Source organism: Trachypithecus francoisi, unplaced genomic scaffold (assembly GCF_009764315.1).
Source record: "Trachypithecus francoisi isolate TF-2019V2 unplaced genomic scaffold, Tfra_2.0 Lachesis_group14, whole genome shotgun sequence".
NCBI classification, from domain to species: Eukaryota; Metazoa; Chordata; class Mammalia; order Primates; family Cercopithecidae; genus Trachypithecus; species Trachypithecus francoisi.
In genome coordinates this window covers 36,871,258-36,886,492 of record NW_022681459.1, presented here as the reverse complement: position 1 = coordinate 36,886,492, position 15,235 = coordinate 36,871,258, and the positions used below count along the sequence as shown (strand labels likewise).

General features: G+C 45.4%; 1 protein-coding gene and 1 non-coding gene across 8 annotated transcripts in view; both read right to left on the bottom strand.

Annotated features, from left to right (window-relative positions):
* Window positions 1-7,314, bottom strand: part of HMGXB4 (HMG-box containing 4) — a 41,725-nt gene extending 34,411 nt beyond the window's left edge. Inside the window, exons 1-5 of one of the 7 annotated variants that reach the window (XM_033232750.1) lie at window positions 7,209-7,284; window positions 2,042-2,140; window positions 1,230-1,378; window positions 275-353; window positions 53-167 (exon numbers count right to left, since the gene is read on the bottom strand). Coding sequence is in view for 4 of the 7 variants with exons in the window: in XM_033232753.1 (XP_033088644.1) it covers window positions 275-353; window positions 1,230-1,378; window positions 2,042-2,072 (259 nt within the window). In the remaining 3 variants the exon portion in view is untranslated. Of the gene's footprint in view, window positions 1-52; window positions 168-274; window positions 354-1,229; window positions 1,379-2,041; window positions 2,141-5,407; window positions 6,684-6,716; window positions 6,849-7,208 lie in introns of those variants that run through there. The other 6 variants (XM_033232753.1, XM_033232751.1, XM_033232748.1 and 3 more) reach the window with 6 other exon arrangements.
* Window positions 7,315-14,972: 7,658 nt separating this feature from the next.
* LOC117096838 lies at window positions 14,973-15,034 on the bottom strand. Its single transcript, XR_004442670.1, has one exon. It is a non-coding gene; the product is annotated as a U7 small nuclear RNA (small nuclear RNA).
* Window positions 15,035-15,235: the final 201 nt, after the last annotated feature.

Genomic DNA, 15,235 nt, shown 5'->3' with positions numbered 1-15,235 from the left:
TAACAATGGGCACAAGATAAGTGGATGATTGGGGGGAGAAGGAACCTGGTACCTGGTGTATCACAAATGCAGACTGTTCTTCTATGCTGAATCCTCCAAAATACCAGCCCTCCACCTCTCTCCTCCTTCACACTGGTTTATCGGCACTCAGAACAAGAACCACTGTCCTGTTAAATAGGCCACTGAGTCAGCAACATCTGGATCCCTTTCCCCTACCCCGACTCCAAGAACCAGCGATGTGTTTATCCCACCTGTTGCCCATTCCCATCCTCACCTCCATAGTAGTAATCATCAGAGGAGTGCTTCCTCTTCTTCTTGTGTGTGTCCGTCCCCAAGAAGTAAAGTTCACTATCCTATAATTAAAGAAGAAGAATTGACCAATAATAAGATGATGAGGCAAATGCAGTTTGGAACCACTCTTGTCTTTGATGATTTCTGACTTTGGGAAACAAAGCACAAGAAATAATAAAAACAGATGCGCACATTTTATTTTTCTTCTTTTTTTTTTTTTTTTTTTGAGACGGAGTCTTGCTCTGCCGCCCAGGCTGGAGTGCAGTGGCCGGCTCTCAGCTCACTGCAAGCTCCGCCTCCCGGGTTCACGCCATTCTCCTGTCTCAGCCTCCCGAGTAGCTGGGACTACAGGCGCCCGCCTCGTCGCCCGGCTCGTTTTTTGTATTTTTTAGTAGAGACGGGGTTTCACCGTATTAGCCAGGATGGTCTCGATCTCCTGACCTTGTGATCTGCCCGTCTCGGCCTCCCAAAGTGCTGGGATTACAGGCTTGAGCCACCGCGCCCGGCCTTTATTTTTCTTTTCTAAAGTTATTAAAAAACACTTCCTTCTTCAAATATTAGGAAATATGGTAAGAAGTAGTTTAAGACTTTCCTGGTGCAGTGGCTCAGGCCTGTAATCCTAGCACTTTGGGAGGCCGAGGCAGGTGGATCATTTGAGGTCAGGAGTTTGAGACCTGCCTGGCCAACATGGTGAAAACCTGTCTCTAATAAAATACAAAAATTGGCCGGGCATGGTGGCAGGAACCTATAATTCCAGTGACTCGGGAGGCTGAGGCAAGAGAATAGCTTGAACCCGGAAGGTGGAGGTTGCAGTGAGCAGAGATCATGCCACTGCACTCCAGCCTGGGCCACAAGAGCAAAAAAAACTCTGTATCAGACAAAAAAAAAAAAAAAAAGAGTAGTTTAAGACTTTCCTAATTTAAATTTTCAGGACTTACCTTCAACTTCTTCTTGGAAGAATTCCTGACCTGAGCAGCAATTTCTTCCTCTTCCCTTAAAAAATCTTTGTAAGAACGTTTTTTCTCTCGTTGGCTTCGGCCAGCTGCAAGTCCTATGTCCTCAAAGGTATGATCACCATCAAAACAATCTGAGAAGCACAGGTTTATTTGGGAAAGGAAATGAGAAAGTCAAGTAAGTAATGACCAAATCACCATGCAGGTAATGCAACAGTTCCTCTATTTCCAAATTAAAATAATGTTTCAATCAAGTCCACTGCAATACAGGGCTAGACCCAGGGGAACAGAGTATTTCTTGATGACCTGGCTGCAAATACAAGAATCAAACCTGAAGAAACAATGTTTCCACGCTATGCAAAGGCCCCATGTGCAACCTCAGATATGATTTCTTAGTTGTGATTTGGTAGGTGGACACAGACTTGCAGACGAAAGGCTGAAAAGAATAAGGATTCATGATTCATGTGCTGTGCTGCTCTCTGTGGGAGTCCAGGATGTGATTCCTATCCCCAGACTCCTGCACACTGGAGCTGGCAAGGACCAAGAGTGCTGCAGGGGATCACCCCAATAAACTAAGAGACTCATATTTCAGACTCTCGTGTTGGAACCCCTGTCCTGGTTTTCGTTTCCATGGGCCCAGTCTGGGGATGGCGTGGAGGCTGAGTGTCATAACAGTGCTCTGGACCATCACTTGGGAGTCCAGGCTGTGGTGCCCAGTCCTGGTCTCTATATCCATGGGCTGCAAGGATTGAAGAGGATACCCCCTTTGGAATGCTTCTCAGATTATGGGGTCATACCTTCTTTCTTCACGGAGTCATCATAAGCCATGGTGGTCCTGCAGGGCCTTTGAGAATGTGTCACTGTGTCCAGGCTCCTTCCCGTCTACAGGACCAGGTCTGAGAAACAAAGAAGGAAAACCCTCCTGTAATGCGAAATCAGAGGAGACGCAACCTTCCAGATGGAAATGTGTAGTGATCCAAGGGCCGACTGGAAGGGCAGCAAGAAATAAAGGAGTGTCTTGTCACCTCCTCATTCTCTTTGTAAATATAGTGGGGTTGATACTGCAGGAAGTACACTAGGCTTAATTAGATTTCAGTCACGAATTAAAGTTGTCATTTGGGGAAGTATATAAAATACCTCCAATACAAAAAATATTTTCAAAGTTAATGAGAATTTCTGAAATGCCAACAGGACTGACAACACTGAGACAGGGTAGAAACCGACATTAAGTTAGAGGGACAGGTTCAATCATGGTTATAAAATACACAGGTAAAGCAAGATGCAGAGAAGACAGATCACACCAAACATTTGAAGACCATAAAATCCTACCAACTGGATTGGTGAACTAGTAACATCTATTGCATTGTAATTTAAACAGAAACGATTAACTGTATAGGAACATTAAATATCTTCAGAGCATAATCTCTTTTGCATTTTTGGGAGGGTTACATGAATTTGTTCAAATTTATGTAATTGTAAAAGCAGGTACACTCCTTACATCAGTTGACCATGGGACAGCTGTCACCACCACCAAGGCTTTCTTTTTTTTTTTTGAGACGGAGTCTCGCTCTGTCGCCCGGGCTGGAGTGCAGTGGCCGGATCTCAGCTCACTGCAAGCTCCGCCTGCCGGGTTTACGCCGTTCTCCTGCCTCAGCCTCCCGAGTAGCTGGGACTACAGGCGCCCGCCATCTCGCCCGGCTAGTTTTTTTTTTGTATTTTTTAGTAGAGACGGGGTTTCACCATGTTAGCCAGGATGGTCTCGATCTCCTGACCTCGTGATCCGCCCGTCTCGACCTCCCAAAGTGCTGGGATTACAGGCTTGAGCCACCGCGCCCGGCCGCACCAAGACTTTCTTAAAGGCTAGGTGAAAATAGGGAGATATTTATCATTTGTCCACTGGTCATAAAACTTTTATGATTAATAAGATCTTCACTAATAAGAATTGCTATAATTTAAATGTTCTAGATATTGTATTGAGTTTTATTGAATTTTTACAATCTTTTTTGGCATTTGAGTTTATATGTCCATTTTGAAGATAATACTATAAAATGCACTGTAAGTTTTTTTTTTTTTTCGAGACAGACTCTTGCTCTGTCGCCCAGGCTGGAGTGCAGTGGCAGTTTCGGCACACTGCAACTTCTGCCTCCCAGGTTCAAGTGATTGTCCTGCCTCAGCCTTTCCAGTAGCTGGGATTACAAGCACCTGCCACCACGCCCGGCTAATTTATGTATTTTTAGTAGAGATGGGGGTTTCACGATCTTGGCCAGGCTGGTCTTGAACTCTTGACCTCATGATCCACCCGCCTCAGCCTCCCAAAGTTCTGGGCTTACAGGTGTGAGCCATCGCACCCAGCCAAGGTAAAGTTCTTTAAAAGTCTTAAGAACAAGTAATGTCACAAGTCCTTCAGGAAATTTAAAATTACATATCAAATATTTTGGCAATGTTCTCATCCAATTAAGTCAGATGCTTACAAAGTTAATCTAATTGATCATTTATTTAAATTTAATTTTACCTTCATTATTATAAGGGGATTTAGAAATACTGAAGGACACTGAAATGACACATTACTAATTCCTCCAGGTAGCTGTGGACAATACTGAAGCATGGAACTTTTGTGAAAGAAAAGATGAATTTGATTAACAAGGGGAGCTTTCATAAGTTACATTAAAAAGACTTATTTGCACAAATCAGATAAAATACAATGTACAGGTAGGCCTAAATAGGAAAATGAAGCATTACGAAGAATGATTTATAAGAAAAGAAACATAAAAAAGCATTTCTTCACTTCTCTGAGAAGTGAAATAAAGAATGGATTTGGTCAAAGAAAGAGAAGCTAGAGTAATGCAACTACATTAACTGGATTGTTTTAAAGATAAACTGGAGAACTGCCTGTTCGAAGGGCCTTTTCACAGGAAACGAAGGGGACATAAGGTCAGGCCTCAGATAAAAATGTGAGGAGGCAAGATACATAATGCAGCCAGTTTTTCATGTTCCAGCATTTAAGGATGAAAGTTTCTCAGTGGAAACTACTGTCCTCCCCTTTCCACCCAAGTGGTGCTGACTCCAAAAGGGGTGCAGGTAGGAGAAGGGAAATATAGGGAATTATATCCATTTATTTGAAAACAGCATATCCTCTCAATGGCACTAAAATACTGAGTGTATAAGAAAAATATACAGATTATATTGGTTTTCATAGGCTGATAACGCCAAGAACCACTGGAGACCTCAAATTAAACACTTTCCGTGCATGAATTTTCATGCATGAATTCTGGCAAAGAATATTTGAGAAATAATGGCAAAAAACTTAAATATTCAATGTCATAAATACAGTCATCAATGTTTTGTCAACAACAAAATGCACTTGTAAATGTAAGCAAAGGCTGGTCCTGAGACTTACAAACAGGCCTTCCCTTTGGTAACATCAAAATCAACATAAAACAGAGTTAGGCAACTTAACAGAACAGAAATAAGTACCTCTGAAAACAGAAAGAAAGATGACTGTATCGTGGTCTCATTACTGGCTGCTTTAAAAAAACTTGTGGATTAAAAAGTTGTGTGAAAGGGAATAGAAAATTAGGAACTGCTTCTCAGAGGCACAGGCCAACACAGAAAATGTGTTAGCATTACATATTAGATTAGGTCTGCCACTGTTTACATTTTCTTAAAAACACTGAAGAGCATTTTATAATTTACTGGATTAAATAACCTGAAGAAAAAAAAGGAATGAGGCCTGAAGACAAGTCCAATTCACTAAAGAACTGGGGCAGCCAAGAGGTTGGAAAACTAAAATTAAACACAACGGACTGTTATCACTCACAGCTTGGGCAGATCATGGGCCTTGAATTTCTACATTCTTTAAAATCAGGATATTATTGCAGCTCAGGGTTTAGTTTTGGTTGCTGACTCATAGAAGAAAGATACCAGATAAATCTCAAGCAACAGTGTGAAAGAAAGGCAGAGTTCAGGCAACATTTATATAAGATCAGACGAACCCCTGGTATTCCTTCCAGGTCTTGAATACGATCTGTGAAAATTCAGAGTTCAGGGGTAGAGAGTAGATTGTGAGGATTAAAGAAAATGAAAAATATTAGGTTTGATTTTCACATTAGAAAAGGGAGGTCACAATTACATGAAATGTTGGCAAATGTGAAACAGGTGCTAACCCATTCTCAAGTCAATAATTTGGGAGTTTATAAAATTCAATGTTGTCAACTCCACGAGGCAGGAATAATTTTGTTTGTCTCAGTGTGCCAAGATATGACAACATAAGTTCATTATTCCATACTGTTGATACAAGTAAAAAACTGGTACCATAAAAATGTATACTTATGAAATGCACAAATTGTTAAATAGCTCTTCGGGGACTTTTCTTTAGGATATGAAAAGGAGGCGGCAGAGTTGCTTTTTCCCTTGCAGACAAGTATACAAGTTATGTTCAGGCATAGGCCTTTGGGATGACCAAAGTAATTAGGAGGAAAAATATCCTCACATATAGTATTTCGCAACTTCAAATTATACTAAAAAAAAGGTTTCAGATGTTTGTTTTTTTGAGGTAACTTTAGCTCCCGCAATCAGCAAGCTTCTTCACCCCATAATGTAAATGAGCATTGAAAAAAAGGCAACAAAGTGAGTCCCGCAAACGGGCAGTAAGAGAAATTCTGAAATCCAGGTCTGTTCCAGGATGACAGCCAGGTCCAAGATTCTGCGTTCTCTTCTTCCAACACTCCTTTCAATAACTCAAAATGCCAGTCAGTGCAGGTAAAGGAAGAGGCACATCCGCCGGTTGCCAATTTTGGAAATTTTCTTGTTACTTCTAGGACACAGGCAAGTGATGCCTTCTCATCTTCGTCCAGGTTTCCTCCAATCTCCGAACACAGTGACTCCGAATCCTCTTGCCACTCCCTTCTCCAGGGACCTACCTAGGCAGCACTCCCAGCCCCTGCCAGCTCTGGAAGCTGCAGAGATCCCGACAGTCTGGGATGGGGATTGAATCCTCTCATTGCAGTGCAATTAAGCGGAACCACGACCACCGCACAGATTGGCTGACAACACACATTCCCTAAGACCAGCAATAGAAATTTTGACAAGCCTTGTCCAATCAACAGGCTTTATTTGGGATTCAGTTTTTTAATTTGTTCTATTAGGAGGAAATATAATCAGCCACCAGCGTAGCCCTCAGCAAGAGGGGACAGAGATGTTTCTCCGCTTTTGCACGCTATGAAGTGAATCTACAAGTAGTAGTTAGTGGAGGGAAAATGGGCCTGCATGGAGAAGGCTCCCACCACGAAGGCATGGCCAAGCCGGGTTGCACGCAAAGAATACACACAATACCCGGTGATTTACACAAACAGCCCCCAGGACCACCATTTTTGTGGTCTCCACGGCAAACGAGTGGGATTCTCCCGGCAGTTTTGCGGCAACAGCTAGTTCAACAAAGCTCTGTGAAGAGGAAAAGAAGAAAGCTCCTCGTACCTTCTCCTGCCAGCCGCGGCCCCAGCCCTCCCGTGGCCGCGGCCACGAGCGCTCTCCCCCTGACAGCCCGAGGGACCCCCACATCGCGGGTTCCGAGCCGCACAGCTCGACCTGGACCCGGGTTCCCGCTTCCCCGGCGGCCTTACGGCGCCCCCGAGGGCGGAGACGGCCCGGGCAGGGGGAGGGGCGGCCCGGGTCCGCAGGCCCCCGGGGCGGCCGCACGCCCCCTCCCGGCCCCGCAGCTTTCCCGCCTTCCCCGTTTGAACAGCTCCCGCCCGCCCTCCTCCTTCTGCCCGCTCCAGCCCCTTCCTGGGGGCGGCTGCGGCCGCTACTCCAGTCCCCGGCTCGGCCCCTGGGGTAGGCCGCGACGGGCCTGGGGCACCCCAGAGGTGGTGTCGCGGGCCCAGGGCGGCAGGTGGCGGCGGGGCGGGGCTGCTGCCGCCTCAGGGTGGGGGCCCAGCCCGGTCTCCTGGGGTCTCCGCTCGCCGCTACCTTCACTCGGCTCGCCCGGATCCCGCCTCAGCGCCGCCGATCGCCGCCATCTTGGAGAAGGAGAGAAAAGCGCGAGAGGCCAGGAAGCCTCAGTCGAACCCAGAGCGCAGACTCGGGCTCCGCAGGGGGAATCCCGCTCGACCAAGAGCGCCGAGCGCATCGAATGAAACTCCGAGCTTGCTGAGCGCGGGAGCTGGCATTTATTTATTGAGAATTTGCTATGTTCCCAGCCTTGCGCTAGAAGCTTACAAACATTATTTCACTTGATCCTCACTGCATTCCTGTCGCATTTTGCAGAAGAGAACCAGACTGAGAGAAGTGACGTGCCCAAGGATACACAGGTAGTTGGAATATGAGACCCAGTATTACTCCAAGTCTTCTGACTCTGAATGCAGTGCTTTCCCCAAAATACTATGCGGTTTCTTTGAAGATATTTTTATACAGCAATTCTCCTCTTTGCAAAACCTAGATCTACGCAGATTAATAGCAGCATGATTATTTAGACTTCAGCATCTACATTTGAACATTTGGTATATTAGGGGTGAGGTGGAAGAAGAACTTATCTTTGTAACAATGTACAGTAAAATAATTTTCATGGCGAATCATCTACATTTTTTAGTTAGAAAGTCTTCAGAGAGAGAGGAAGAGATGTCATTTACAGGCAAGAAACAAGTTTTCTGATTTGCCTTGGAGAACTTGGACCAATGAGTAGAAATTACAGTGTATAGAAATTGGTTTAATATGAAGAAGAACGCCAGGGGCGGTGGCTCACGCCTGTAATCCCAGCACTTTGGGAGGCTGAGGTGGGTGGATCACCTGAGATCAGGAGTTCGAGACCAGCCTGGCCAATATGGTGAAACCCTGTCTCTACTAAAAATACAAAAAATTAGCCGGGCCGTGGTGGCACGCACCTGTAATCCCAGCTACTCGGGAGGCTGAGGCAGGAGAATCGCTTGAACCTGGGAGGCGGAGGTTGCCGTGAGCCGAGATCGCACCACTGCACTCCAGCCTGGGGGACACAGCGAGACTCCATCTCAAAAAATACATATATATATGAAGAAGAACTTATTTTTCTTGTACAGTTCAATAGTACAATAGGCTTCCTTATGAGTAGTGAGCTCCCTCTCACTGGAGGAGCGCTCAAGCAGAAGCTGGTGTTACTGTAAAGCAGACACGTTAGAGATGTAGATTGGCTTCCAGAGTTGTGAACCCCATGCAACGTAAAATCATGTGCACAATGTGTGTTTTCCTGGGGCTCAGGCCCCATCAAAAATTAAGAACCCCTGTCCTAGCAGATTTTCCATTGCAGAGTTGGGTGAGTGCTTGAAGACGAGGTAGTCATGAGACCAATAGAAGCAAGGTGATTTTTCTAAGACCACACTGCTAATCAGTGATCAGATAAAGATGAAAAGCCAGATTGTTGGGCTGTTGGTTCACTGCTCTTTTTGCTCTATCATGCTCTCTCCCCCTGTGCACTGAGTAGAAGATTGATTCTGTTCCTTACAACTGTGAGATGCTGAGATGTTAAAATACCTGAGATAAAGTTGTTGAAATCATTTGCAAAATGTAACTGCAAATACTTCATAAAAGTAGAACGGCCTTTTTCTCCGCAGCTCCTATCCTACTCACCAAAAAGACTGGCGATGAGTTTCATCAAAAGGTGTTAGATTGCATTTCTGGGACACCTTCCCTGATGTTAGGCTTTCCTCTGAGGCATTTAAGAGCCCTAATGATGTATTTCCTTTTTGTTCTTCAGAGCCCTAAATCCATTCGTCAGGATGATTTCAGTTGTGACAGAAACCCATTTCCATGTGGTTCCCCAGAAGAGGGGAATGTATTGGCTCACATGATTGAAATTTCCAGTACCTGCAGACATGGTCACATCCAGGGAGATAACTCAAGCTGGTCCCTTGACATCTCTGTGGTGCTCTCCTCTGAGTTAGCTTTATTCTCAGATTCAGGTGATGACTCCAGCAGCTCCAAGCTTCATCATCTTTCCTGCTAGCAGTGTCCCTGTGGAGGGAGGTTTTGTTTGTTTGTTTGTTTTGAGACAGGGTCTTGCTCTGTCACCCAGGCTGGAGTGCAGTGGCACGATCACAGCTCACTGCAGCCTCGACCTCCTGGGTTCAAGCAATCCTCCCACCTCAGCCCCCGCAAGTAGCTGGGACCACAGGTGCATGCCACCATGCCCAGATAATTTTTGTATTTTTTGTAGAGATGGTTTTTTTACCATGTTGCCCAGGCTGGTCTCAAGCTCCTGGTCGCAAGCAATCCACCTGCCTTGGCCTCCCAGAGTGCTGGGATTACAGGTGTGAGCCACCATGCCTGGCCCTGGAAGGAGTTTCGTTTTCCCTTTTGCTTTGGCAAAAGTCATGGGATTGATTCTTTTTGCCTGAATTGGATCATGTGTCCAGACAAAAAGCAATCGCTGTGAGCAAAGGTGCAGGGTCTGCTGATTGGCCAAATTAGGTCACCTGCTTACCTCCAAAAGTAGGTCGGGGTAGACACCAGGAAAATCAGGAGTTGCTGTCAGAAGAGTAAGTGCATGTTAAGTAGGCAAAAACAGTAGCTGTCCACGCAGTGTACCACTAGCTTGGACCTAAAAGTGTGATGAGTCCTATTGGTCCCATTTCTTCTTTTAGTCCACCTGAAGATGGAGCATATCAAGTTCTTGCTCATTTTAAGCTCCTGGAGACCTGAAGTCAGATCTCTCCTCAGCCTACTCTCTCAATCACAAAATGCTATTCACTTGTTCCCAGTCTTAGATAATTGCACCTCCATTTATTAAACAGATATTTGTCGAAAACACAGCATGTAGCGGGCACTGTCCTAGGTGTTGGGAATAGAACAGTGAAGAGAATTGAGAGCCCCTGGCCCCCGGGAGCTTACATTCCGGTTGGGTTGGGGGACACAAAATTAAGATATGAATACTACATTCAGTGATAATCAGAGGTGGAGAAAATAATGCCAGGTTGGCTAAGAGAGTACCAGCAGGGGATGAGGGTAGGAACAACTTGTTCTTTAAAATAGTAATGAGGGAGGCTTCTCTGTTAAGGTGCACACCGGAGCTAGCTCAGCCAGAAGTGGGTTGGTGGTGGGAGCCAGGAGGTCATAGTTCCTTGAATGGATTCAAGTGCTTCCTCTGTACCTTGATAGAAAAGTATTCCTTGTTGAATATCTTTTCACAGTTCTCTTGCATTTTTGAAACTTGGAAAGAGAGAAAGGAGGATCCCCTGGGCAGGCCTAGTCATGGTGGGGTTTGTGAATAAGAATGCCTTTTCCCATGGCAAGTGAGGATGGCATCTAGGATATATGAAGAGGGGGCACTCCCTAAGTGTGGGGCTGTTCTCTGGTCCACCTGACCTAAGGAAAACTGCCCGGTGCATGGCAGCAACAGGTGGGGCCTATCAAATTGTGCTTCGTTTGAGCATCTCCTTCAGACGGTTTTTCTGTGCTCTTCTCTTTCCAGATGTATTTTGAGCAGCTGCTTTGTGTTAGGTCTGATGGGAGGATGCCATCCTGGGTACATACATTAGGCCAGGGCCTTTTGCCAGAAGTGACAGGACCTAATTAAAACTACCTTAAGAGACAGGCAGAGGGACATACCACAGATACTTAGTCTGTGTGTGTGCCCTAAATTGCAAAATAAAAAAATAAAGAGACCAGTAGAAAATATGTAACTCGTGTAAAAAACAAAACAAAGCAAAACAAAACAAAAACCCACTCAGAGCCAGAGAGAAGCAGGCCCTCTGGACAGCTGGGTCCGGGGATTCAAATCCTTCCCTCTTACCTCTGTTCGCTCAGGCTGGCAGTTCTTAGGGGCCTGGAATCATGGCCACAGGTAGCTCAGGTTTACATCTTTATAGTCTCCTGACCAGAGAGGAAAGAGCGTGATCCCACTTCAGCAACACACACACACACACACACACACACACACACACACACACACACACACGTGCATGCACTAAATCCAGGAGAAGAACTCCAATTGGCTGGGATAGGGTCATGTGATCACTTAGTATTGTGATAGACAGTTCCTGGCACACCACAAAGTTGCAATAGGGCATTAGTCCTTCCACAAAGGAAAGGGGATCTATTCTGGGAAGACAAATAATAAATGTCCCCTATGGTGAAACAATGATACTTGTTTTCCTGCTTTTGAGCAACTTACTATCTTCTGTGTATGTGTTCTGTGGGCAATGTAAAACAAGTCCAAGTCCGTAATTACCATAGTACAAATGTAAAAGCAGGATGTGCCCCAGTAGATGGACCATCTCTCATTGGGCTATTACAATAGCTTCCTAATTGATTTTTATCTTCAGGGCCCCTCCCCACTTCCAAGTCCATCTGCCATTGCCATCAGGATAAAGCACTGCTAACATGAGCTTATACTCCAGCTAATGACTTTTTTCTTTCTCTCTTTTTTTTTTGAGATGGAATTTTGCTCTTGTCACCCAGGCAGGAGTGCAGTGGCGTGATCTCGGCTCACTGCAACCTCCGCCTCCTGGGTTCAAGCGATTCTCCTGCCTCAGCCTCCCGAGTAGCTGGGATCACAGGTATGTGCCACCACACCCAACTAATTTTTGTGTTTTTAGTAGAGACGGGGTTTCACCATGTTGGCCAGCTGGTCTCGAACTCCTGAGCTCAGGTGATCTGCCTGGTTCAGCCTCCCGAGCCGGGATTACAGGCAAGTGCCACCATGCCAGCTAATTTTTGTATTTTTAGTAGAGATGGGGTTTCTCCATGTTGGTCAGGCTGGTCTCGAACTCTTGACCTCATGATCCACCTGCCTCGGCCTCCCAAAGTGCTGGGATTACAGGCATGAACCACCCTGCCTGGCCACATTTTCTTGTCTCTAATGGGTCCCCCACACTCCACCACTTTTGCCAGCTCATGCATCTAGCTAGCACCATGCACCTAGAAAGCGCCTATTTATTCTTCAAGATCTAACTTGATATTGACAGATAAATACTTGATACTGACAAATGTGGCATATACATACAGTGGGATATTACTCAGTCTTAAAAAGAGGGAAATCCTGCCATCTGCGACAACATGGAAGGACATTATTCGAAGTGAAACAAGCCCATCACAGAAGGACAAATACTGCATGATCCTACTTCTATGAGGTCTCTGTAATAGTCAAGCTCATAGAAACAGAGAATTCAATAGTTGCCAGGAGCTGGAGCATGGGGGAAATGGAAAGTTGTTGTCCAGTGGGTATAAGGTTTCAGTTATGCAAGATGCCTTCGTTCTAGAGACCAGCTATACAACATAGTGCGCACAGTTAGCAATACAGCTTGTGAACTTCAAAATATAAGACGGTAGATCTCATGTTAAGTGTTTTTTGTTTGTTTGTTTGTTTTTGAGGCAGAGTCTCTCTCGGCTGCCTAGGTTGGAGTGCAGTGACACGATCTCGCCTTACTGCAGCCTCCACCTCCTGGGCTCAAGTGATTGTCCTGCCTTAGCTTCCCAAGTAGCTGGGATTACAGGCATGTACCACCATGCCTGGCTAATTTTTTGTATTTTTAATAGAGTCGGGGTTTCACCATGTTGGCCAGGCTGGTCTCTAACTCCTGACCTCAGGTGATCCACCCTCCTTGGCTTACCAAAGTGCTGGGATTACAGGAATGAGCCACCGCACCTGGCCAAAACTACCATATTAAGTGGTTTTTTAACCACCAAAACCAAGCCAAACCAAAACACCAAAAACAAAAACAAAGGGACCCAGGGAAACTTTGGGAGGTGGCGGACATGTCTATTACCTTGATTTTGATGATGGTATCATGGGTGTTTGCATATGTCCCAGTCATCAAATTTTACACATTAAATATGTGCACTTCTTTGCATATCAATTATACCTCAATAAAACTGTTTAAAAAAGATTAGATAAAGCCACAAAAAGAATCTAATTTGAATGCCCCCTCTCCAAGTCATCTTATTTTCCCACACACCTAGTAACATGTATCTATTACTACACTTCCCATATTGCATTGCAACAATCCTTTTACACACCTTGTTCCCCTGTTCCTCAAGGACATGGCCTGTTTCTAGTCATCTTTGTCCCTCTGGGCACATGGTAAGCACAGTATTCAATGAATCCTTTTGATTAGATGTCACTGAATGAAGAGTGGGACAAAAAACTTTTCTTGGGACTCAGAGGAGAGAGAAGAGAATTGTTTTGGAAAGTTACAGGAGTTTTAGGCCGGGCGTGGTGGCTCATGCCTGTAATCCCAGCACTTTGGGAGGCCGAGGCGGGCAGATCATGAGGTCAGGAGATCGAGACCATCCTGGCTAACACGGTGAAACCCTGTCTCTACTAAAAATACAAAAATTTAGCTGGATGTGGTGGCTTGGTGGCTGGTGCCTGTAGTCCCAGCTACCTGGGAGGCTGAGGCAGGAGAATGGCATGAACCCAGGAGGTGGAGCTTGCAGTGAGCCGAGATTGCACCATTGCACTCTAACCTGAGTGACAGAGCAAGACTCTGTCTCAAGGAAAAGAAAAAAAAAAAAAAGAAAGTGACAGGAGTTGTATTGGCAATTGGTTTGGTTTGCCCAGTCCATCCCCCATTGTCTGTAGCAGAAAAGGCCACTGCCCAGGCTACAGGAGTGAGCAGATAACTCCAGCCAAGGTAATCACAATACATCCACTTGAGCTTTCCTTCAGGTGTTTGAAAACTTCAGAAGGAGGCAAAAGGCCCTTTGTAGCTCTCATCAAGTGGTAAGGATTACGAGGAAAATTGAGGCTGCCCCAAGCCATGTGGGGAGAGACTGTGAAAATGAGAAAGACACAGAGAGAGGCTCAGAGATGCTCGGTACCTGTCTCAAGTCATCCCTGAGGTCCCTGCCCCTGCCCCTTCCGTGTTATGTCATGTGAGCCAAGCATCTCCCCCCTCTCCCCTTTGTGTAAGCTGGCAGGTTTGCTCCTCTGTCATTTGGGACCAAGAGGACCTCCCAGTTGATAAGGTGATATGGTTTGGATGGCTTGTTCCCTCCAAATCTCATGTTGAAATGTGACCTTCAAGGTTGGAGGTGGGCCTAATGGGAAGTGTTTGCGTCATGGGGCAGATCCCTCATGAATGGCTTGGTGCTGTGCTCGTGTAATGAGTGAGTTCTCACTCTAAATATGCATAATGAATGAGTTCTTGTTCTATGAGTTCATGTAAGATCTGCCTGTTTAAAAGAGCCCGGAACTCCCTCCTCTCTCTCTTGCTCCTGCTCTCTCCATGTGACACGCTGACTCCCCTTCTGCCATGATTGTAAGTTTCCTAGGCCATCACCAGAAGCAGATGCCGGCACTATGCTTCGTGTACAGCCTGCAGCACTGTGAGCCAAATAAACTCCTCTTAATTGTAAATTACTCAGTCTCAAATATTCCTTTATAGCAATGCAAATGAACTAGGACATGCAGCTTCAGGGAAGAGGGGGCCTTTGAGCTGGTCCTTGTCTGTGGGTTGGAGTGTGGTGGGGTAGGATGGGAGGACACTCCTGATGGGAGAAACTGGGTGGAAGGAGGGAAGGAGGGTCAGTACTGCCTTGTGTCTTTGGAATGACAAGCTGTGGCATTTTCTGGTCTGTGGTGTCAGTTCCTGAGAGTTCTCAGGGAAGGTTGGGACAATGTTGAGGGTGTATACTTAACCTAGAAGGACCTGCACCAGCCCCTACCTTCTCCTCCAGAACTGCTGCCTCTCCCTCCCATGGGTACATTTGTATCTCATGGTGACGCTCTCCATTAAAATAATTTTTTCTTTTCTTTTTCTTTTTAGGGGTTTTCTGGTGAAGACCAGAAAACCTGCTAGACAAATTATAAAATAGAAGTAACATTCTCCATTTTTTCTTTCCCTTCTTTTCACAGAACAATATTTAAAAATTCTAAGATATTTCAAAGTTCAAACATCCACGTACCCACCTCCCAGACTGAATAAATATTAACATTGTTCTACTATAATGGCTTCAGATTCTTTTTTTTTTTTTCAAATGTTTTAGTTAAGAAAACACATGAACACAGTTTAGACCCCAGCCCTATC